Consider the following 25,790-nt stretch of genomic DNA (forward strand, 5'->3'; position numbering starts at 1 on the left):
GGGAGTACCAGTACCAGATCAATGTGGAGCTATATACAGGGAGTAGCAGTACCAGATCAATGTGGAGCTATATACAGGGAGTACCAGTACCAGATAAATGTGGAGCTACATACAGGGAGTACCAGTACCAGATAAATGTGGAGCTACATACAGGGAGTACCAGTACCAGATCAATGTGGAGCTATATACAGGGAGTATCAGATACATGTGGAGCTATATACAGGGAGTATCAGTACCAGATCAATGTGGAGCTACATACAGGGAGTACCAGTACCAGATCAATGTGGAGCTATATACAGGGAGTACCAGATAAATGTGGAGCTATATACAGGGAGTATCAGTACCAGATCAATGTGGAGCTACATACAGGGAGTACCAGTACCAGATCAATGTGGAGCTATATACAGGGAGTACCAGATCAATGTGGAGCTATATACAGAGTACCAGGTCAATGTGGAGCTATATACAGGGAGTACCAGATAAATGTGGAGCTATATACAGGGAGTATCAGTACCAGATCAATGTGGAGCTACATACAGGGAGTACCAGTACCAGATCAATGTGGAGCTATATACAGCGAGTACCAGATCAATGTGGAGCTATATACAGAGTACCAGGTCAATGTGGAGCTATATACAGGGAGTACCAGTACCAGATCAATGTGCAGGGGTATAGGATATTTGAGGTAGACATGTACGTGAAGGCAGGGTATAGTGATTGGCCACTGGGTGTTTTCTGACAACTGCGTGGTAACAGACTGAACAATTAATTAAATACTATCCTCATACTCCTGAAGCGATGTAATGGTAATTTAGCAACTGACTCAAAGCAAGGCTGAACTACAACACAAAGAGCATACAATCTGAGGGAATAAAATGGCACAACATTTTATTTCACAAGCTGTTGTTCCTTATACATCTCTCTCTCACAACACCGCTGTCAGCAAAAACTGTTTAATGTTGAGTTTTATGTACTTACAATATCATTAGCTAGGTAAAAAAACAAACACATTTTTACTAAAGCTATTGCACAGTTGATTTCTGTTGCTAAATTTGTGATGTAATGAGGGATACGTCCCAAATGGCACATTACTTCTTTCGTAGTGCAATATTTCTGACCAGGCCCCATAGGGCTCATGCCAAAAGTAGTGCACTGTAAAGGGAATAGGGTGCCCTTTGGAACACAAAAGAGCAGGACCACAGGACCAGATTTACATTTTGAGGGAGAAAACCATGAGACTGAAATGTAAATAATCAAATAATAACAAAACTATTAAAGTTGATGATAAACATGGTCAATTAGCTAAACATGGTGGCTCAGAATGTGTGATTAAGGAGTTCAGGTAGCCCGGAGTGCCAGTCTGTGCCATCATGCAAACACATTGTAACAAATGCCAAACGAGCAGTGGAGTTGGCAAGAACACAAACAGATCTGGGATGTGGCTTGAGTTCAGGTGCAATCAAATCCAGCTCTGTAGATAGACTGTCTGCAAATAAGAAAATACTGGAAGACCATTCTAAAATGACACATTCACAGGCCAGTGAGGACACACATTTGATATTTTTGCCATTCAAACAAATCTGTTTCTCTTCAATCAGGGATGATGACAGTCCTGGATGGCTACGGTCCAAGAGGCACCTCTTATTTTACCAACCCATTTAACAGCCTACTATAATCACTGAATAAATGCATCTAGTACTACATCATGCATAGGACTGCACAACAAAATATGCAGTAGCTAGCTTGAGTGCCAGTCTGTTTGTGCCATCATGCCAACTCCTTGTCACTCGTTGAGGGGATTTGATTCATCTGGCCCGGGCGCCCTGGTAGGCGTGTTTTGCACTGAGTGAAAGTTGATTGCATTCGTTTTGGGGCCAGGTGCCGCGTTCAAAGCCCAAGGCGAAGTCGGCTCAAAACAAAAGTGACGTAACGAAGCACGTGGAGTGATGAGTTGGATTCTGTTTTCACATGCAAAAGTGATTGTTTTTGATAAACAACACTTTTTTTAAAATCTGCCTTTCCAATGAAAACTAGTCTGAAAATTCTAACATTTTATAGAAAAGAGATGTTGACATGACCAAGTGGCACAGATTACTGTTTGATTTGAGAAGAGTGCTCCTCCCCCACCGTTTTTGCCCTTTCACGTCATGGGCCATAGACGGGTACCCCACGGCTCAGCATAATGGAATCCACCCACTGTCATTTTGTTTGGTTTGATAAAGACCAATGGAGTTGGCTCGAGCACAAAGATCTGGGAGCAGGCTAGCCGTCGCCCTCTAAGACATCCCGGATGTAAATGATACGTGAGAATTACAACTAAATCAGTATTTGAGATTTATGCAAACCCCTATAGATTAAAGCAACAATACTTCAGTCAATGAAACTTAAGAGATCCAACTGATTTAACTGCACAGGATGAAGAACTAGTAGAAATGAAAAGAGCACCTCATAACATTAAAAAGGTTTATAAAATCTGCAGCAGTAAGACATCATTAAGCCAAATGGGCCACTTTGAATATATTACATTTAATTTGCACCAGATGTGAGATTTATTGTGAAAGGAAAGTTATGCTCCGTGGGCTTCTTCTACACTTGGCTTCATGGCTTTTTTAGACTTGTCACAATAACTATTCAATATGGGATATAAGATGTTCAATGTGGCTGTATCAATATTAATGAGCATCATTTTGTTATATATTGGCAAAACACAAAGTATATCTAAAAGTCTCTACAGAAGCCTTTACTCCTGCAATAAAACTGTCTGGTCTCATGTACTGAGATACATAGATCCTTTTTAGGCATTCGTCTGCTCTTCAGCAGGAATTTAGTCAACTGTGCTGCCTGCCAAGTGACTCCTGCAGACAATTACGTCCCAAATGTTTTAGAGGCCGACATCGACTCTCTTCATCTAAAAACAAAAACAGACTCAGGTACTTTGTGACATCACACTATCCCCCCACCCAAACACATCACAACAATCTCTTCTTTTAGTTTTCTATGCAGTTTGTTGTTTTGGAAGCAGACATTAACGCCATGATCACTGACCACACAAGCATGTTACAGCCATTGCATTTGAATGCTCTTAATGAGATTCCACTTACGCAAGTACAACTAGGACTGGTCTATGTATCCCTGTAACAGGTTTTCAATACTGACTAATGGCACTGCTAAAATATTTTAAAGATACACTTTACCAATTAATATTGCTTGTAAACTCTATATCTAAACAGCAATTTCAGAACGTCTTACTTTCTAAGACTCATTTATGAATATTACACACAAATGAAGTGCCTATTGAAATGGTGAAGACGATCAACCTCCACCCCAAAACATGGATTGTTTACACAGGTTATTCCAATGGTACAACATAACGTGTCGGAGTAGGCTTCTTAACATTCTGTACAAAAGCTGAAATGAGATTTTGGCTAAAAAGTGTTACACAACAAAATAAACTCTAACAGATATTGGTTTTAAAAGGTGCATGACAGAGCCACAAGAACTCACTGTACTGTAACCTCATTGTATTGTACGAAGCAGAGCTCAGTTAATCAGCAGTAGACTGTCATGGACCTGTAGACTTCTTCAAGGTGTGGCTCTGCCAAAATGACAGCTATATAGCTTGGCTTGCTGTACATCTGAGCAGGTTAGATAGGTAGAAAGCAGATGTGTGGAATTTCAGAACACAAGTCTCCATGAAATGCTGATCATCATCATCATTATATTCTAAGGCTACACCATCTACGTGGGACAGACTTGCTCTGAACTGAAAATTAGGCACACTACATTTACCTACCACCCCCATACCTCCTGTTTGACACTGTGCTCTTTATCTTCAGCAGCAATTTGATGAATAAACGGATCAAAACAAGCCCAACAACAAAGCAGAGAGTAGTCCTTCACATTTTCTGTACATGGGCAAGATTGAAATCAACCACACACACTGTCACACATGTATGTATTATGGTATGTATATTCAGACCATGTAGACCAGACTGTGACCACATTTGGAGTGTCAAAAGAATATAGGACTTGACACAAAGAGAGAGCGGTCGGGGTGGGGGTCCTCGATCAATCTTCTCCCCTCCCTGCCTGAGGGTCAGGGTATGTGACTGGGGATCAGGGTATCTGACCAGCTCTTAAGATGGGCTCAATTAGCAAATGGGCCAGGCGGGTGGCTCAGAGCTGACTCTGGACCTGTTTTTAAATCTGCACACAAGAAAAAGACAAAAAAACTATGACATTTAGGTCATTTAGCAGACACTTATGTACAGCAACTTAGTTACAGAGAATTAAAAGACAAAAGTACATGTGCAGTGAAGGGTAAAAAAAAATTTTTAAATTTAAAAAAATACTAAAATAGGCTTTTAAAGCCCCCCTTTCAGAAATCTATAAAAATCCTAATGAAAAGTTGCGAATAACACTAGGGTGTGGATTTCTGGAAACAGGTTTAGCCTAGTCCAGGACTATAAAGCTATTTTTATGGAGATTCTCCATTGAGTCTAGGACAGGCCTTAGTCTGTGCCCGGAAAACCGTCCCTGAAAGAGGAAACCAAAAGAAAACATAGGATAAAAGTAAATGAGGGAAAACTAACCTGTCCTGGCTGGGCTCACTTCTCCTGCAGCAGCGCGGGTATGTTGATGTTCCATCCGATTGCCTGCCGGTCAAAGCCACAGCTGAACAGGTTACAAGAAGAGTTATCCTCACACCAGGCTGAGCAGCACACCATGCGCCGGTGGCCCTGGGAATAAACACACTTTTCACTGAAAAACCATCACAAGAAACAAAGGTCATAGACAACAAGGAACACAACTCTGTGAAGCAACAGTAACATTAGTACCTAACCTGACTGATTATATACACAGAGTACAAAACATTAAGGACACATGCTCTTTCCATGACATAGACTGACCAGATGAAAGCTATGATCCCTTATTGACGCCACTTGTTAAATCCACTTCAAATCAGTGTAGATGAAGGGGAGGCAACTAGTTAAAGAAGGACTTTTAAGCCTTGATAAATTGAGACATGGATTGTGTATGTGTGTGTGCCATTCAGAGGGTGAATGGCCAACACAAAAGACTGAAATGCCTTTGAACAGGGTATGGTAGTAGGGGCCAGACACATCGGTTTGTGTGTGTCAAGAACTACAACGCTGCTGGGTTTTTCACACTCAACAGTTTCCCATGTGTATTAAGAATGGTCCGCCAACAAAAGGACATCCAGCCGACTTGACACAGCTGTGGGAAGCATTGGAGTCAACATGGGCCAGCATCCCTGTGGAACACTTGACACCTTGTAGAGTCCATGTCCCGACGAACTGAGGCTGTTCTGAAGACAAAAAGGGGTGCAAGTCAATATTAGAAAGGTGTTCCTATTGTTTTGTACACTCAGTCTATATATAGAATGGCATGGTTTATTTCAAATTCAACCTTAGAAAGCATCAATGGCAGCCGATGCTGAATTATTTGACACAATTCAAATAAATACACTACGCACAAGAAAATAGTAAACACAATAAAAACTAAAATACATACCCTTTGGAAAACCCATCAGGGCTAAGGGTAAGACAGAAGTGGCAGTCCATATCACACTGGTTGAGCAGCCTAGTCATGTCTGGTACTGGTTGAGCAGCCTAGTCATGTCTGGTACTGGTTGAGCAGCCTAGTCATGTCTGGTACTGGTTGAGCAGCCTAGTCATGTCTGGTACTGGTTGAGCAGCCTAGTCATGTCTGGTACTGGTTGAGCAGCCTAGTCATGTCTGGTACTGGTTGAGCAGCCTAGTCATGTCTGGTACTGGTTGAGCAGCCTAGTCATGTCTGGTACTGGTTGAGCAGCCTAGTCATGTCTGGTACTGGTTGAGCAGCCTAGTCATGAGAGGTAATATGGAAATAGGTTGTGATTACAGTCCAGTGTTAGCCCCACTGTTTGGTTCTGGTTACCTGTCTGTTGCTACGTGGGAGTCGAGCCAGCCGCACTCCAGACATGTCAAACAGCCGGACTTGACGATTGTCGTGAGGAAGAGCAATGATTCTTTGGTTCACTGACACACTTATCCTGTGAGTGGTTAAACATATAATCAATGAATTACATTTTCTAACACAACATTGATTCTTAACATCCCTCTAAAAATCAATATTTATTTAGAACGACACGCTTATCCTGTAAAAAGTTCAAAGTACAGTAAACAACAAGGCTTTAAATAACCCCTTTTTAATGTATCTTCTAATCCCAGCTGTTTCTTTTTCTAAATCACACACATACTCTACCTAATAAGAGGTTTCCAGAATAAATTGTGTGATACAGTTCCCTCTCACCTATTGACGGCAGAGTCTGTGCGGATGGTAGCTATGGGTGACCTCATGTTCTTGAGGTCCCAGACCTTGACGGTGCGGTCATCACTCCCAGACACCACATTGTCCCCCACAGTGAACACAGCTGATGTCACCGTGCTGGACACATACAACATGATGGAAAAGAGAGTTAGTCATTAACCCGCTTTTCTTGCGGTTTAGGCCAGGTTACTGTAAAGCACTTAGGTGACAACGGTTGCTGTAAAAAGAGATTTATGAACCAGCGAAACACGTTATGATTCCTGGAAAGGACAACATCAAAGTAGCATTCTAGGGACCAAGGCCTTATTAGCAGGACTGTACATTTGCAGTCAAATAAATACCTAGATATTTCAAATCAAATCAAATTTTATTGGTCACATACACATGGTTAGCAGATGTTAATGCGAGTGTAGCGAAATGCTTGTGCTTCTAGTTCCAACAATGCAGTAGTAACCAACGAGTAATCTAACCTAACAATTCCAAAACTACTACCGTATACACACACACACACTAGTGTAAAGTGATAAAGAATATGTACATAAAGATATATGAATGAGTGATGGTACAGAACGGCATAGGCAAGATGCAGTAGATGGTATCGAGTACAGTATATACATATAAGATGAGTAATGTAGGGTATGTAAACATTATATTAAGTAGCATTGTTTAAAGTGGCTAGTGATATATTTTACATCAATTTCCATTTTTGAGTTGAATCAGTGTGTTGGCAGCAGCCACTCAATGTTAGTGGTGGCTGTTTAACAGTCTGATGGCCTGTTTTTCAGTCTCGGTCCCCGCTTTGATGCACCTGTACTGACCTCGCCTTCTGGATGACATCGAGGTGAACAGGCAGTGGCTCGGGTGGTTGTTGTCCTTGATTATCTTTTTGGCTTTCCTGTGACGTCGGGTGGTGTAGGTGTCCTGGAGAGCCGGTAGTTTGCCCCCGGTGATGCGTTGTGCACACCTCACTACCCTCTGGAGTGCCTTACGGTTGTGGGCGGAGCAGTTGCCGTACCAGGCGGTGATACAGCCCGACAGGATGCTCTCGATTGTGCATCTGTAGAAGTTTGTGAGTGCATTTGGTGACAAGCCAAATTTATTCAGCCTCCTAAGGTTGAAGAGGTGCTGCTGCGCCTTCTTCACGACGCTGTCTGTGTGGGTGGACCAATTCAGTTTGTCCGTGATGTGTACGCCGAGGAACTTAACTTTCCACCTTCTTCACTACTGTCCCATCGATATGGATAGGGGGATGCTCCCTCTGCTATTTCCTGAAGTCCACAATCATCTCCTTTGTTTTGTTGACGTTGAGTGTGAGGTTATTTTCCTGACACCACACTCCGAGGGCCCTCACCTCCTCCCTGTAGTGTCTTCGGCAAACTTGATGATTGAGTTGGAGGCGTGCATGGCCATGCAGTCGTGGGTGAACAGGGAGTACAGGAGAGAGCTCAGAACACACCCTTGTGGGGCCCCAGTGTTAAGGATTAGCGGGGTGGAGATGTTGTTACCTATACTCACCACCTGGGGGCAGCCCGTCAGGAAGTCCAGAACCCAGTTCTCGAGCTTGATGACGAGTTTGGAGGGTACTATGGTGTTAAATGCTGAGCTGTAGTCGATGAACAGCATTCTCACATAGGTATTCCTCTTGTCCAGATGGGTTAGGGCAGTGTGCAGTGTGGTTGCGATTGCGTCGTCTGTGGACCTATTTGGGCGGTAGGCAAATTGGAGTGGGTCTAGGGTGTCAGGTAGGGTGGAGGTGATATGGTCCTTGACTAGTATCTCAAAGCACTTCATGATGACGGAAGTGAGTGCTACGGGGCGGTAGTCGTTTAGCTCAGTTACCTTAGCTTTCTTGGGAACAGGGACAATGGTGGCCCTCTTGAAGCATGTGGGAACAGCAGACTGGGATAAGGATTGATTGAATATGTCCGTAAACACACCAGCCAGCTGGTCTGCGCATGCTCTGAGGACGCGGCTGGGGATGCAGTCTGGGCCTGCAGCCCTGCAAGGGTTAACACGTTCAAATGTTTTACTCACGTCGGCTGCAGTGAAGGAGAGTCCGCAGGTTTTGGTAGCGGGCCATGTCAGCGGCACTGTATTGTCCTCAAAGCGGGCAATAAAGTTATTTTGTCTGTCTGGGAGCAAGACATCCTGGTCCGCAACGGGGCTGGTTTTCTTTTTGTAATCCGTGATTGACTGTAGACCCTGCCACATACCTCTTGTGCAGCCGTTGAATTGCGACTCTACTTTGTCTCTATACTGACGCTTAGCTCGTTTGATTGCCTTGCGGAGGAAATAGCTACATTGTTTGTATTCGGTCATGTTTCTGGTCACCTTGCCCTGGTTAAAAACAGTGGTTCGCGCTTTCAGTTTCACGCGAATGCTGCCATAAATCCACAGTTTCTGTTTTGGGAATGTTTTAATCGTTGCTATGGGTACGACATCTTCAATGCACTTTCTAATGAACTCGCTCACAGAATCAGCATATTCATCAATGTTGTTGTTTGACGCAATGCGGAACATATCCCAGTCCACGTGATCGAAGCAGTCTACAACACACATGACGTCTGGGTGGGAAAATGGCGAGGCCTGAAGGTCACCAGCTCCTTCATTCTCTTGACTGACTCATGTACCACAGTATCATTTGTTCTGGATGCTATTGGCTGATTAGCTGTGCCCTCACCCGCGACTGTGGGCAGACCAAATCTAGCCCCTGTAATCTAAATGGACACATGGCTTATTAATGCTAATTGATGGATAATTAATGCCACATTATGGGTGGCGATATGCTTTCTGCATGAATTTTGTAGGGGTGCTACTGACTGTGTGTCCCTGGATAGAGTGGATGGAGGGGATCACTGAAATCACACAGATGGAAAGTGTGTGTGTGTGTGAGACTCACTCAGTGTGTCCCTGGAACACATTGACAGAGTGGATGGAGGGGTCTCTGAAGTCCCACAGCCGGAAGGTGGTGTCTCTGGAAGAGGTGACCACCAGACGCTGGGTGGGGTGGGTGCAGCAGTGGGTCAGCTCCTGGTCGTGGCCTGGGGACACAGACACAGCTCAGAGGGGTAAGGCAGAGTCACTTGGAATAGGGCATTCATTGGCAACGTAATCCAAAACAGCCCTTATGACACATAACAACCAATGCAATGCCCACTCTACAGACACAGAAACAACACATGAAGGTATTTCTGTTTAGTTTTTACTGTGTGTGCGTTTTCTCCTTCACGTGTTGTTATTTCTCTACGTTGATGTTGTAACGTACGAAAAGTGTGGGGGGGTGGACGTACCAGTGAGTGAGTGGACGAGCTCGGAGGTCTCCACGTCGTACAGGTTGGCAGCCCGGTCCCAAGAGGCTGTGACCACCTGCTTGCCCCCCACCAGCCAGTCTGCAGCAATGACCACCCCCTGGTGGCTCCTGAGGGTAGTGGAAGAGACGCGGATGGAGGGACACTCGTTAGGGCCGTCACCGTCCCCGTCAGCCTCGTCCTTATCTGAGAAGTCTATGTCGTCGTCACAGGGTGTCTGCTGTGAAAACAGAAACAGACATCACACACACACACACACACACACACACACACACACACACACACACACACACACACACACACACACACACACACACACACACACACACACACACACACACACACACACACACACACACACACACACACACACACACACCAGCATATAGGACCTAGACATCTAGGTGCAGTGGGTTAGAAGAGACAGGTTTTTGAGAAGCTTACACTGATGTCGGCTACAGGCTGTGGGGTGGGCAACTGCACCGTGTACCTCCAGATATGGGCTGTCTGGTCACCAGACGCTGTGGACAGAGCAGAGAGAGAGGCCTCAAAAACACCTCACAACACCCCAAACCAATAGACATCTGAACATACATGGGACTCAAGTGTTTTTCAGACAATTGTGGCCATTCAGAAAGAGATCCTTACCTGTAAGAGCCATCTGTTCCGTGGGATGGAACTTGATAGAGTTAACTGGAAAGTGACAAACATATGTTTTTGATGAATAGCCTCCACAATAACACTTTGGGCCTGTCCCAAAAAGCACCCTACTACCTACCCCTATGTACTACTTTTAACCAGGGCCCCACAGTGCCATTTAGGACGCACCCTATGAATAATTTAGGACGAATACATTCCTTCATACACATTGCATGGAACAGAAAGAAGAGAACATTTCACCTGATCCTGCATGACCTAGATACTTCAGGAGGCATTTCCCAGTCTCGATGCTCCATAGCATAGCACTGTGATCTGTATGGGGAGACACGTGGTGTACACACATTCAGCTTTCAGGCCACACCCCCTTCATACATCACTGTAATCATTGTTTACGTCCAAAATGGCAGCCTATTCCATACACCTACAAAGTGCACGAAATAGGGAATATCGTGCCATTCGGGATTTAACTCATGAGTCATTCAGTTCACTCTACGTTCATACTGTAATCATTGCCAAATTACATTTGCCCCCTCTTAGCACAATAAGCACTCTGGTCTGAAAGCAATTCCTAATTACCAGACCATATGATGGCTTTATCACAACCTTAACACGCACCTGTTGACAGTTCAATTCATTGAATATCAAACCAAAGTCTGCAGTGCACTTTAATGAGCCATCAGGCTGAACGTTACGGACGACTAGTTTAAAATGTGACTCACTAACATGATTGTCTGTCTTGGGCCAGAAGGAAAATAAGGCCAGTAGTCAAGACATTGGGATGCAGGGGAGTCATGCACCCCAAAAATCTGAGGGGAAATCTGAGGGGACACAAAGTACGCATGGATGGCTGGGGGGGTGGTCCAAAAGTTGGAGTTTTGCATTTTTCAAACATCTGAAAAATATTTTTCCTGCAATCTAGAGCCATAATCATTATCTTTACTTCAGTACATTTAGTAATTGCTTGCTTTTCTAAAAGTTGACCAACCTTGCCAGCAGGCATGCCAGCTAAGACAGTTAGACAAGCTACTCTAACTTGATTGACAGCCTGAAAAAGCTTGGTAGCTAGTTATGAGGTTGAGAGATTGGGAACCTATCTAGCTGAAGACAACTTCATAACATTGCTAGGTGGCTAGTAGTATACTACAGAGAGAACAAATCAAAATAATATATATCTTTTTTAAAACAGGCCAAATCTGATGGTTATGACGCCTGTTCGGATGTTCTGTAGGTATGGTTGCAAAGTTACGGTAACCTCTCAAAATGTCCAGGTTTTTCAGAAGTCCTGGTGGGAGGATTCTAGATTTCCTACTTATTACCTCCCAATTCCAGGAATCCTACAACTGGGATTTCTGGAAAACCAGGAAATTTGGGGAAAGTTACTGGAATTTTGCAATCCTATCAGGAGGGCATTGGAATGCACTGTAGCTTTCTAACCTGCTGACGCTGTGCCCAGCACCACGGGCTGTGTCCTGGTGACACTCAGGTCCCATATGCCATCCCTGTGGCCTACATACTCCTTGACCAGCTGGCACACGGCTCTGGACGTGGTGGCTTTAAAACTGGAGACGATCTGAAGGGCAGGCAGCAGAGACAAGAGATGGTGTTTACACACAGCTGATTGAATGAAGAGGAGGAAGCATAACGGAAGCAGGGGAGGAAGCAGGGAGGGACAGCAGCACTGGGTGGGTGGGGGTCATTAGGGCTCCAGACAGTCAGCATGATACCTCTGCAATGGCTAAGAAGCTTGGGTTGTTTTACACTGCATCCCATATGGCACCCTATTCCGTGGTTTAAAAAAGTAGTGCACTAAATAGGGAAAAGGGTGCCATTTGGAACACAATCATCATTATTATTTATTTATTCACATCACCTTAGTATCATGTTGGACACAACAATTATTATGCTGCATTAATCAAAACTGATTTTAAATGCAAAGCTGTGAAAGAAAGAGGGGATAAAGAATATATGAACCTATATAAGGTTAAGTAAAACAAAATAACTTTAAATAATAATAGTCAAATGATTATCATCAGTCAGTATCCATGTTTACATCTAAAATGGAGATAAAACAAGTTGGACTTCTGGGAGGGGCAGGTGTTTGAAACAAACCACTAAATAAGTTCCCACTGCAAAAGCAAGAGGGGACAAATAAGCAGGTCAGATATCTCACCAAAATAATTCAACAACATTAAAAAAAATAGGGTTGCAGAATTACAGTAAATCTCCAAAAATTCCCAGGTTTTCCAAAAATTCCAGTTGGAAGATTCCCAGAATCAGGAGGGAATAAGCAGGAATTCCAAAATCCTACTACCGGATTTTTGGGAAAACCAGAATATTGCAACCAAATACAAACAACATAAAATCATACTTCAGAAAAATATGGAAATTAAAGTGGAAAAAAAAAAAATCAACACTATGTATAAACTTATAGTAAACACATAGGCCTAGTTAAAGCATAATAACATCATGGAAGACTAAAATGCTATCCACAACTTTGATGAGTTGCAGTTTATTTTCAGTGATTGCTGAGCCAGGGGTTGGTTGGTTGTAAGCACAGAGCAGGCCTGCCGCAGCAGTCTATCCACACATAACAGCAGCAGCTCTGGATCTCTCTGGGCAGCACATATAAAACATCTGCAGATACAGTATCTGAGGGTGTGTCTCAAATGGCACCCTATATAATGCACTTCTTTTGACCAGAACCATCTGGGACACAGCCTGAGGCTGTGGTACGAGATACATGCAACGGCGCAATAAAATAATTACTATCAAATCATTTCAGAAAAAAATTCAGGAATGACATAGATAGAATTGAATGGTTTTCTAAATGTTACCAGGTCTGATTTAATACAGTGTCCTATGAAAGACAAAGAGCCACATTAAGTTTAAAGTGTGCATAGACTGTGGTAAAAGATAAATGAAGCGCTATCAACAGGAAGTAGTGAATGATGGCCACAAGAGAGATGGCACTGCCGTTTATACTCTTAAAGGGCTGTTAAGGGTTACAGAACTAGTTTAAATAGAACACTGACGTTAGGGTTGCAAAGGGTCGGAAGTGATGCGGAAATTTTCCATGGAAAGTTAAGCCCCGGAATTTGGGGAATTTTGCTTAAATTCATTAAAAATAAATGCTTATAACAGTGGACCTTTTTTTGTGGGATACAAATAAGGCAATTCTAGGTCTTGTGGCATATTTTGGTTAAACTATCCCCAATTCAATGGAATTGCAATCCTCTGCATGCACAGTGCATTCTTCCGTCACATGTGCAGCTGATTCTCAAGATCTTGCACACTAATGAGATGCTATTGAGCCCACACTACTACAGTGTCTGAGCCAAGGTGGGGCGAAAATATTTTATATATGTTGATGAATGTCTTGATAGAGCTGTGTATGCAACTGGTTCACCTCTGGTGCTCACAGGCAATGAGTATTGGAAGAGATTTCTGAATGCTCTTCACCCAGCATACACCCCTCCATCCAGACATGCTTTAGCTACTCATTTGCTGGACGCAGAGTTCAAGTGAAGGTCAAACAAATCATAGAGAAAGCAGACTATATTGCAATCGTTGCTGATGAGTGGTCGAATGTTTGTGGGCAAGGAATGATTAACTACATCATCTCCACCCCTCAACCAGTATTCTACAAGAGCACAGCAGACACAAGGGACAACAGACACACCAGTCTCTACAATGCAGATGAGCTGAAGGCAGTCATCAATAACCTTGGACCACAGAAGCTATTTGCACAGGTGACAGACAACACTGCGAACATGAAGGCTGCTTGGTCTAAAGTGGAGGAGTCCTACCCTCACATAGCACCCATTGGCCGTGCTGCTCATGCATTGAATCTACTCCTCAAGGACATCATGGCACTGAAAACAATGGATACACTCTACAAGAGACACAAGGAAATGGTTACGTATGTGAAGGGTCATCAAAATATAGCAGCAATCTACCTCACCAAGCAAAGTGAGAAGAATAAGAGCACCACATTGAAGCTGTCCTGCAACACCTGTTGGGGTGTTGTCGTCATCATATTTGACAGTCTCCTGGAGGGGAAGGAGTCTCTCCAAGAAATGGCCATATCACAGTCAGTCAATATGGACAGCCCCATCAAAAGGATCCTCCTGCATTATGTATTTTGGGAGAGAGTGGTAAGCAGCCTGAAACTCCTGAAACCAATAGCAATTGCCATTGCACGGATTGAGGGAGACAATGCCATCCTGTCTGATGTTCAGACTCTGCTTGCAGATGTAAGAGAAGCAATCCGTACTGCCCTGCCCACTTCACTGTTGCGCCAAGCAGAGGAAACTGCAGTTGTGAAATACATCAAAAAGCATGAAGACTTCTGCCTGAAGCCCATATACGCCACAGCGTACATGTTGGACCCCAAGTATGCTGGCAAGAGCATCCGGTCTAGTGTCATCACAACCATGTCTCGCCGCCTTGTCCTGGATGAGGGCAAGCTTCTTGGGAGTCTGTACACTTCCAAGCAGGGGCTTTGGAATGGAGATGAGATATGTTGGCACGACTTCCATATTGCATCAGCCACCTGGTGGAAGGGACTTTGTGGATCTGAGGCTCTTTCCCGTTGCCTCCATCATCCTCCAAATCCCACCAACATCAGCCGCCTCAGAGCGCAAATGGTCCTTGTTTGGGAATACACACCAAAGCACGCAACAGGCTGACAAATACAAGGGTTGAAAAGTTGGTGGCCATCTGGGCAAATAAGGCTTTTTGAGCCTGACAACGAGCCATCCACAACAAGGTTGGAAAGTGACAGTGAAGATGAGGCCTCAGAGTCTGATGTTCAAGAGGTGGACATTGAGGAAGTCCAAGGAAAATACATGGAAGCCTGAGAGGAAGACAACTAAAGCTTTAGTTTCTAGACTATCATTTTACGTTTTTGGGAGATGCGATGGATCATTCAATATTCCCTTTCTTTTGTTTTTCAGTGATATCATCCCATGTGAAGAGTCAACTCATTTAATTAAAGTTATATTTGTAACTAAATTGTTTTCTTTATTTATATTGGAAGGATTTAATCATTTGCAATTATGTCTACTTACGATAAGGTAAAAGGTTTACGTTTGTCTCCATGTGATATAGTAAATATATTCAATACAAAAAACATCTACATTGAAATGGTATTAATATTAATTGGCATATATTTCCATTAATTCCCACGGAAAGTTTCCACCTCTGAATATTCCCCAAAATGTGCAACCCTAACTGGCGTAACATGCTACATTTAACCAATAGGCAACAGGAAGTGTGTTAGATAACACAAAGCTGGTTAAATATCTAATGCACCCAGCAGTTTATGGGATATAGCCTATTGTGACAGTGCATGGTCTGCAATGTGCATATCAAAGTGTTGCTCGTTTTACATCAGTGAACATCAGCATTTCAAGAAAGGATTAGTGTTTGCTTGAAGTCTTCAAGTGCCATTTCTGAAAATTATGTACACTACCTTTCAAGTTTGGGGTCACTTAGAAATGTCCTTGTTTTCCATGAAAACATACATGAAATGAGTTGCAAAATGAATAGGAAATATAGTCAAGACATTGACAAGGTTATAAATAATGATTTTTAATTTAAATAATAATTGTGTCCCTCAAACTTGGCTTTCGTCAAAGAATCCTCCAATTACGGCCTTGCAGACCTTTGGCATTCTAGTTGTCAATTTGTTGAGGTAATCTGAAGAGATTCCACCCCATGCTTCCTGAAGCACCTCCCACAAATTGTATTTGGCTTGATGGGCACTTATTAAGTACCATAAGGTCAAGCTGCTCCCACAACAGCGCAATAGGGTTGAGATCCGGTGACTGTGCCGGCCACTCCATTATAGACAGAATACCAGCTGACAGCTTCTTCGCTAAATAGTTATTGCATAGTTTGGAGCTGTGGTTTGGGTGATTGTCCTGTTGTAGGAGGAAATTGGCTCCAATTAAGTGCCGTCCACAGGGTATGGCGTTGCAAAATGGTGTGATAGCCTTCCTTCTTCAAGATCCATTTTACCCTGCACAAATCTCCCACTTGACCACCATCAAAGCATCCCCAGACAATCACATTTCCTCCACCATGCTTGACAGATGGCGTCAAGCACTCCAGCATATTTTCATTTTTTCTGCGTCTCACAAATGTTCTTCTTTGTGATCGGAACACCTCAAACTTAGATTTGTCTGTCCATAACACTTTTTTCCAACCTTCCTCTGTCCAGTGTCTGTTATTTTGCCGATCTTGATCTTTTCTTTTTATTGGCCAGTCTGAGATATGGCTTTTTCTTTGCAACTCTGCCTAGAAGGCCAGCATCCCGGAGTCGCCTCTTCACTGTTGACGTTGAGACTATTGAAGCTGCCGGTTGAGGACATGAGAGGCATCTGTTTCTCAAACTAGACACTAACTTACTTGTCTGCTTGCTCAGTTGTGCAGGGCCCGGCGCAGTGCACGCTGACCAGGTCGCTAGGTGTACGGTGTTTCCTCCGACACATTGGTACGGCTGGCTTCCGGGTTGGATACGTGCTGTGTTAAGAAGCAGTGTGGCTTGGTTGGGTTGTGTTTCGGAGCTCTCGACCTTCATCTCTCCCAAGCCCGTATGGGAGTTGTAGCGATGAGACAAGATAGTAATTACTAACAATTGGATACCACGAAATTGGGGAGAAAAAGGGGGTAAAAATAAACTTTTTTTTTTTTTTTTTTTTTTTTTTTTAAATGGCCAGTTTTATTGCTTCTTTAATCAGAACAGCAGTTTTCAGCTGTGCTAACATAATTGCAAAAGGGTTTTCTAATGATCAATTAGCCTTTTAAAATCACAGGAGTGATGGTTGCAAATAATGGGCCTCTGTACGCCTATGGAGATATTCCACAAAAAAATCTGCCGTTTCACGCTACAATAGTCATTTACAACATTAATGTCTACACTGTTTTTCTGATCAATTTCATGTCATTTTAAAATGGACAGAAAATGTACTTTTCTTTCAAAAACATTTCTAAGTGACCCCAAACTTTTGAACGGTTGCGTAGATCATCAAGTTAACATCGAATGGAAGTATGAAAAGAAGCATACATTGAACAGAGCAAGGAAATATCCTAACTTATTGTTCGCAATGTGTGTTAATAGGGTAGTTCTTTATGGTAAGATTGTTTTTTTTAGCTGCAGTCATACAAAGGGTTGATGTTCAATGAGGTAAAACCCAAGCTCATCCAAACAGACCACCACACTGTTGCCATGATAGCAGCTACTTCGAACAGTCTACTTGCAGTAACTGTGATATGGTGTTGTTTTTTCCCCTACTAAATGACTAAAATGTAAAGATAGAAAGAGCACAACGTCATCTTTCATTGCACTGACTCCCTCTGTGAAACAAAGGAAAGCCCACAACTGCCATTTCAACTCAAACCATTGTCATTAAGCCATTGAAGCTCAAGGCATTTCACAGAGATCTCGTCAGCCTTTCGGCCTAAGTGCGTGACAGCCTGGAAATCCAATGTGCTTCCATTCTAGTGAGTGCAGAAACAAACCCCCAAAAAAGTGTGTACGGTAAATTTCTTAGAAAGCTTTTGTTAGTGAGAGATATCAATTAGTGTCTTTAATGTCTCACTGTAAATTAGTCTATAAAACAACAAGTCATACATTTCAATCACCAAGTGTCTTGGAGACGGTGCATCAGCCCCATGGCTGGGCTGCTCATGCATAATGGCGGGGGGACACGGGGGAAATGAAGAACCTGTTACCCATGAGTCTCCACCCCACAACTCCACAATGTTCCCCACATTGAAGGTGGGAAGAGGTCCACCACCTACTTTGCCATGGAAAGAATGTGAGCGCTATGGTGAAAAATAAAAATAGATTTACCGCTGACCATACGACCACTTTCATTTCTCTTTTTCAATGAACATTTAGTACAAACCCGAAACCAACTGTATTTTAAAGAATATAGCCTTAGATACATTTCCTAAAAAATGAATACAATTTTGGTATAAGATTGTGTTTTTTTAATAGAACAGTGGACTGTGTCCCTTCTAAGTCATCCCTTCGCTGAAATTATTATTATTATTATTATTATTATAGCAAACTAGGTTGTAAGTTACTCAACAATATTATTTTTTAAATTACATATCATCATGCAAGTCAGATAAAGATAAGAGATTTTACCTTGCTTGTAGATGCCTTATAAGTCGTCTTCAGTTTTTGAGAAAGTTGACTTGTGCTATGACTTGCTGTGAGTTAAGAGGAGAGAGCACATTATGAGAACAGAATAAGAAGCCAGTGAAGTCTCTAATCAACATATTGTGGGTCTATGTCATTTACTCCATTTGGCATGAAGGCCCTTCACAGCAGTATTAACATGTGTTGAACAGAAATAATACTAAACGTTCTAACATGTCAAACAGAATTCTGCTGTCTCAAACCTTTCGCTTTAAGTGCCCCCTTAGTCAAGTCTCCCCCATCGATGGTTTGTCCTTCAGCTGTTAAACGATCGTTCAAGGTTTCAATCTCTCTACGCACTGCAAATGAATAGAAATCACATTGAGGGATAGTGACAGCAATGGGATTATCAAGCAGATATCAATCAAAACATTTTCACATATTGTTACTGCTGTACATGGGGTGAAATCATATTAAGTGACATCCACTCCAATGATGGCTGTGCACATTCACCTATAGGAATGTTATCCACCAATGTGTGTGCTGTACTTACACTCAATGTTTTCAATGTAGAGGTTTTCAAACTCCCTCTCAATCTGGCCAAAGAGGTCCAAAAGATTGCTCCTCAAAGACAATGGTAGTTTGGAATCCTGCAGATGCATCAATTGGGATATTAAGATTTTAGGGGAAAATAGGGAAGAGATAACAGAATAATTCACCCTTTGGTTTATAATGAGACCAAGAACAAAAAACCCAAATGGGTGGGCTTGGTCCTAGTGCAATAATAGCAAACTATTTAGCATAATATTCCTGCTAGGACACTGAAAAACAAATTATTTACTAGTGCTAAGGGGACTGTAAGCCAATAGGAAACGAGGCTACTAATACAACCAAACATTCAAGGGTGAAGACAGGGAAACTAACACTGACAACTAAATATCAACTGTGTTACCACTACACAAGGACAATAAGTGTTGAGACAAAATGGTCCCTGACTCTCTGTGTTACAAACCAGATGGAAAATCTACCCAAGTCATTCCTTTTAACATAGAAATGCTTATTCTACCAGAGCACTGATGTGAGCTGAATGGCCTAGTGCCACAAGAACACAGTCTGTCCAGGGCCAAACACATACAGGCCCTTTGTACCCTTGCTTGCAGGTCCAGCTTTTTTTCTAAGGAGTTCAGTAGAGATGCTCTTTGCATTCATAGGCTAACAGTAACAAGTCATGATGCAGCTGGAGAAAGGATGAGTACCAGTACACCACAATGCACAAAGTAACAGCAAAGCAGGCTGGGGTGGTGTAGTTTACAGAGTTGGCTATCGTGCAGGGGGGAATTTGATGGAACCTGTATAGCATAGAGAGATTTGCAATACTGAAACAGATTTTCTGGATAGGAGCACAGGGCATATTGAATCAAGCTTCCTGTGGATTTAATAGAGCTGAGACATTTGGCAAGGGGAATGGAAAAGTATTGTGTGTGAACGAACACACTAGAAAAGAACACTAGAACTAAACTATTTAGTACGCTATTGAGAAGGTAATCTACATTCTGACACAGTGTTTCTAAACACCCAACTTACCTCAGGTTTCAAATAGTGATGCAGATTATCAGCAGACTTAGACTACTCAAAGTAGCCAGAGTGAAAACAAAAAAGTTGGATTAAGTGCTTTGCCCCATTTCCCAAATAATTTAAGAGTAAGTGTGTATTGTTGCTCTGAAGTAACAACACATGCTACCACCATAATAGCAGAGAAGACCTGAAAACATACTCTATGAAAAAGGCATACTCAAAAAGACAAGTGGCATTCTACGGTGATCCCTTTCTCAGTAAACTGTTCAATTGGCATCCCCTTATTAACCAGACATAGAATTTATCTTAATCTGTTTGTAAAAAAAATGTATCGTAGAAAACCTAGCTAAGACAATGTGATGCAAGCACAGGAACTAAGATCATTGAATGAACAATAACTAAATTAACTAACTACCTGGATTACAACAACTGTCTACTAAGTATATTTATTTCATCTCATGTAGCCTAATCCATAACTACAAATACTCCCCCACCATCAACTGAACATATTATGTTCTTCTAACTGCATCCATATACTTTATCTCACACGATTGATTTAACTAAGTGATGTTGAACAAGATTAGCTTGAGTCCATGTGTGTCAAATGGACTGGGAGAGAAGTGCATGCATCGATTCTATTGGTTGAACAGCACCTCACATTCTCATGCTGACTAAACTGATGGATCACAGTGTAATTGGCTTAGGTCTACTTAACTAGTGAGCCTAACAGCGCAAACCACAGTGCCATAATTGCACTCAAGGTAAGAACCTAACAAACAACCACAGACATTTGTGGATTGCCTCATTCTATACCACTTATGCAATCATACAATTATCCTGGCTTGTGTTCAGATAGGAAAACATTTCTCTAGTTATGTGACAACATTCAGCTGGACAAAAGCTCCACTTGTTCTCAGGCTCTCCCCAGCCCAGTCCACACCTGTCCCTCCAACATCTCCCTCTGTAAACCTGTGCGCTCCTGCTCGGTGCTGTTGGTCCGACGGATGGACAGGCTGTGGGACTTGCGCTTCTGCTTGGCCTGGCGGGAGGATGCACTGCTTCCACTTTCGACAGGCATCCCTCCTCATAGACCCCCAACTTTCCTATGTGAAACTGTAAAGGAGGAAGCAGAGTACATTGTTAGAATGATTAGCTATAATAGTCTGAAGCTATTCCTTTACACAAGGCCCGAGCCATACCTACTAAGAAATAGTATGTGTCTTTCTGAGTCAGTATGGACAAATATTGTTGTATATTCTGTCACCTCCTCCTCTCTGGTATAGCTACACCAGACCCCATGTTGGGTGGTGGTTGGTGTTCAGGTGCACAAATACCACAACACGCTGACAGACAGTATTGCTCACATTCTCCTTCACATCTGAATAGCTCCCAGGGGAACCAAGGCATTGTTATTAATTTAGGGACATATTGACAACTCTTGAGTATGTCTGACATTCATGCATGTCAGTCATCATAAAACAGACGTAATATCTGAAATGCATGTTAATATGATATGTGATGTCAGCATGACAAGCTTGGTATCATTTTGCCCTTGGGAGGAGTGTGAAGGACTGATGTCTCCAAAGAAAACGTTCAACGAATGTGAAACAATACAGAACTACTCATTACTGCAAGCTAACCATTTCTGTTGTAGGCACCATTACTGTCAAGCCACCCTGCTTTGGCTAGCTAACCAAACTAACGTTAGCTAGCTAAAGACGATAGATGTCAAACATATCTAGCTAGCTAACCAATGTGAATTACCAAAGCTGACAAAAAAAGTATTGATGTTACTTTAGTAACAGGACGAGGTATGTGAACTAACAAGCTAGCTACTTGTTTTGCACAAACTATACACACAAATAGGCAAAAAAAGAAATAGGCAAGGAGGTGCCAGGTCAGCTATTACGAAGCTAACTAACGTTAGCTAAGGTAGATAGTCACTGAGTATGTGTAGCTAACAAACTAGCTAAATGTACGTAACTAGCTAGCTAACTTGCTATGACAGAAACGTGAGCATACTTACATACAATACTAGAAATCCAGGTATTTGTTCCAAGTTGCTCTGAAATTTATTCTGCGACAGACCATTTTGCCATTTTCTAAATGAAAAGTAACGTTACTGGGATCCTTGTTGACTTCTTCCCATCAAAGATGATGGATAAATTAAGATCACCCAGGCCATTTACCGTTGAAAACAAATGTTCAGTTCCGGTCAACTTAACTGGGTGTGTCTCCCATAGACCCCAATGCAATACTAGTTCACTGGGCCCCATTGAAACTAAACCGAAACCAAAACACAGACAAACACAAAACAGCAAGTGGGGTGTCTCGCTTCCTCTCCCGTCTCTGTCAAACAGATAGACGACTGTCAATCACATTTTAAGCATATGAATTGTGGAAATAGGCATGGTCTAAGTCTTTGTGGCTGTGGTAACTAGACGACTGTCGTCGTCTAGTTACTGACTATTTCCACAATTCATATGCTTAAAATGTGATTTTAACCTAACCCATACTGATAACCTTATGCCTAACCTTACATTAAAACGAAATCGCTATTTTTTGTGTTCATTAATTATTACGATATTTTACTTTGTGGCTGTGCTATCTAGTGGAAAGCTGACTGGTTTGACTGGCCTCAGACAGGAAGACGAAGAGAGAGGCCCAACAAACGCAGGAAATCTGTCTCACTCCAGCAGGTGGCGCTGTTTTGCCCAAAAAGCAATGAGTTTTTGTGAGGAGATCATTGAGTGTGATATTTGCTACGTGAGATTTATTTAACCAAATATAAGTTGTCTAATGCTTAAATTGTTACGAGTGTACTGATATAAGTAGGACCACGTGACATCCTGGCAAATGTAAGAAAATACATTTTATATCGAAGTTTTCTCGAGATGGCTATGCATATTCATGGTATGAGGCTAGTAAGCATAGCATCTCTCTCCATTGAATACAGGCAGTTGAAGTTGAACAACCCTCATCGAATATTCAAAAATGGATCACAATAATGAGATGTATCCACCAATTCAAAGAAAGCATAGGCTGGAGCAAGACAGCTGTGCCACTTTGTGGACAACGACTCCCACTGTTATGGCAGAGACATGTATCTTGTCAGTATATCCATAATCTTTGCTGGCCTTCTTGTTTCATCCAGGCCACCAAAGGAAATTATGCCTAATTCCGGGTGGCATTCTCCATTCTAGCAGAGGGAGAGGCAAAGCCAGAGTTTCACTCTCGTCAAAATCTGTCCAAAAATAAGCGCAGTGGGTTTCTATGGGTTTATATTGAACCCCCATTGTGGTAGTTATATTACGCTGGCCCGTGTTAAACTGGGCAATGTCCCGTCACATCATCTGGCGAAAGGGGGAAAGAAGGAGCAACCTTCTCAAATGAACAGTAATCTGCGCTGCTCCGTTATGTTGTCACAACAAGGCAGCATGGTGCATCGCCCAGAAACTAGTTTTTATTTGTGCTGAGCGATAAACCGAAATGTTGGTTATTTTTCTGTTTTTAAACAACTAATCGACAGATGTCAATTGCGAGATAAATCAGATCATGCCCGAACTGTGTGATGTAGTAGGAAAATATAAAGGCAACAACTTCAAAGATTTTACTGAGTTCATATAAGGAAATCGGTCAATTTTATGGATTTCACAACTGGGAATCCAGATATGCATCTGTTGGTCACAGATACTTTAAGGGCGTGGATCAGAAAACCAGCCAATATCTGGTGTGACCATTTGCCTCATGCAGCGCGACACAGCTCCTTAGCATAGAGCTAATCAGGCTGTTGATTGTGGCCTGTGGAATGTTGTCCCACTCCTCTTCAATGGCTGTGCGAAGTTGCTGGATATTGGAGGGAACTGGAACACGCTGTAGCACACGTAGATTCAGAGCATCCCAAACATGCTCACTGGGTGACATGTATGGTGAGTATGCAGGCCATGGTTGAACTGGGTAATTTTCAACTTCCAGGAATTGTGTAGATCCTTGTGACATGGGGCCGTGTATTATCATGCTGAAACACGAGGCTAAGACAGCAAATTAATGAATGACAATGCGCATCAGGACCTCGTCACTGTATCTCTTTGCATTCAAATTGCCACCGATAAAATGCAATTGTGTTTCTTTTCCGTAGCTTATGCCTGCCCATACTATAACCGCACTGCCACCATGGGGCACTGTTCACAACTTTGATATCAGCAAACCGCTCGCCCACACGACACCATACACGTGGTCTGCGGTTGTGAGGTCGGTTGGAAGTACTGCCAAATTCTCTAAAACAACATTTATGGCTTATGGTAGAGAAGTGAACATTCAATTCTCTGGCAACAGATCTGGTGGACATTCCTGCAGTCAGCATACCAATTGAACGCTCCCTCAAAACTTGAGACATCAGTAGCATTGTGTTGTGACAAAACTGTACATTTTCGTGGCATTTTATTGTCCCCAGCACAAGGTGGACCTGTGTAATGATCATGCTGTTTAATCAGCTTCTTGATATGTCACATCTATCAGGTGGATGGACTATCTTGGCAAAGGAGAAATGCTCACGAAGAAGGGATGTAAACAAATGTGTGCATGGAACATTTCTGTAATCTTTTGTTTCAGCTCATGAAACATGGGACCAACACTTTACATGTTGCATCTATATTTTTGTTTAGAACTGGCCAATGTTCTACATAGGTCAGCGCAGAAAACATAATTAACTGCAATAACCATAATCCATTGTGCAGCTACTTGTCCGGTCTGTTTCTTTTTGTGTGATCAAGAGGGGATACATTGAGCAGTTGCTTTGCGAGGTATTGGTATTCAGTCATAGTATGCCTTTACTTAGAACTACAAAATGTGATTGTCAGACAGCAGCTCTATAGAGATCAGATGACTTGGAATGGAATAGTCATCAAATAAAACAAATGTAATATACACAACTGTAATATTTTATTAAAACAGGCCTAAAGTAATGTGAATAACCAATGGTTAATAAGTGATAAGTAGTCATGGGCAGTCTACCATCATGGGACATGTATTAACTTTCTCTGCCTTGTAGAATCATTTATCATCGAAACCCATCTCAAAAAGCACTAATCGCTCAGCACTCGTTTTTTATCAAAAGCAATCACTTTTGCATGTGAAAACAGAATCCTACTCATCACTCTGTATGCTTCTTTCTCACTTTTGTTTTTAGCAGACTTGGCCAGAGCAGGGCACCTGGCTCACCCGATCCAAACTCCTCCCACCAGGATAAACCAGCCAGATAAACAACCTCATTGTTAGGATGGAGACATGAGCATCTGGTCATTATATAAATCAAATCAAATCAAATCAAATTTTATTTGTCACATACACATGGTTAGCAGATGTTAATGCGAGTGTAGCGAAATGCTTGTGCTTCTAGTTCCGACAATGCAGTAATAACGAGCAAGTAATCTAACTAACAATTCCAAAAAAAAACTACTGTCATACACAGTGTAAGGGGATAAAGAATATGTACATAAGGATATATGAATGAGTGATGGTACAGAGCAGCATAGGCAAGATACAGTAGATGATATCGAGTACAGTATATACATATGAGATAAGTATGTAAACCAAGTGGCATAGTTAAAGTGGCTAGTGATACATGTATTACATAAGGATGCAGTCGATGATATAGAGTACAGTATCAACGTATGCATATGAGATGAACAATGTAGGGTAAGTAACATTATATAAGGTAGCATTGTTTAAAGTGGCTAGTGATATATTTACATCATTTCCCA

At 42.3% G+C, this 25,790-nt stretch overlaps 1 protein-coding gene across 2 annotated transcripts; it reads right to left on the reverse strand.

Moving 5' to 3' along the window:
- Positions 1-871: 871 nt before the first annotated feature.
- Positions 872-22,212, reverse strand: LOC112260422 (WD repeat-containing protein 37). 2 transcript variants are annotated; one of them, XM_024435513.2, is made up of 15 exons: positions 22,055-22,212; positions 20,969-21,141; positions 19,007-19,103; positions 18,717-18,812; positions 18,460-18,524; positions 11,736-11,871; positions 10,542-10,613; positions 10,290-10,334; positions 10,086-10,162; positions 9,624-9,858; positions 9,233-9,374; positions 6,316-6,450; positions 5,941-6,055; positions 4,593-4,739; positions 872-4,206 (listed from the first exon to the last, which is right to left on the reverse strand). In XM_024435513.2, exons 2-14 carry the CDS (start codon positions 21,104-21,106, stop codon positions 4,608-4,610), a joined length of 1,485 nt encoding a protein of 494 aa, XP_024291281.1. In that variant the 5' UTR covers positions 21,107-21,141; positions 22,055-22,212; the 3' UTR covers positions 872-4,206; positions 4,593-4,607. The 2 variants fall into 2 exon arrangements, with proteins under 2 accessions (XP_024291281.1, XP_024291280.1); XM_024435512.2 differs by having other exon boundaries at positions 9,624-9,861; positions 22,055-22,210.
- Between the last annotated feature and the right edge of the window lie 3,578 nt (positions 22,213-25,790).

Source organism: Oncorhynchus tshawytscha, linkage group LG10 (genome assembly GCF_018296145.1).
Source record: "Oncorhynchus tshawytscha isolate Ot180627B linkage group LG10, Otsh_v2.0, whole genome shotgun sequence".
Classification (NCBI taxonomy): domain Eukaryota; kingdom Metazoa; phylum Chordata; class Actinopteri; order Salmoniformes; family Salmonidae; genus Oncorhynchus; species Oncorhynchus tshawytscha.

What these genes read in the sequence shown, in the direction of transcription:
- LOC112260422 (XM_024435512.2), bottom strand. Translation starts at nt 21,106, where the DNA reads ATGCCTGTCGAAAGTGGAAGCAGTGCATCCTCCCGCCAGGCCAAGCAG. An exon ending in ATAAGGCATCTACAAGCAAG is followed by an intron (nt 11,872 to 18,459) that starts GTAAAATCTCTT and finishes CCTGCCCTTCAG; the next exon opens with ATCGTCTCCAGTTTTAAAGC. An exon ending in GCTGGGCACAGCGTCAGCAG is followed by an intron (nt 10,614 to 11,735) that starts GTTAGAAAGCTA and finishes CTCCCCATACAG; the next exon opens with ATCACAGTGCTATGCTATGG.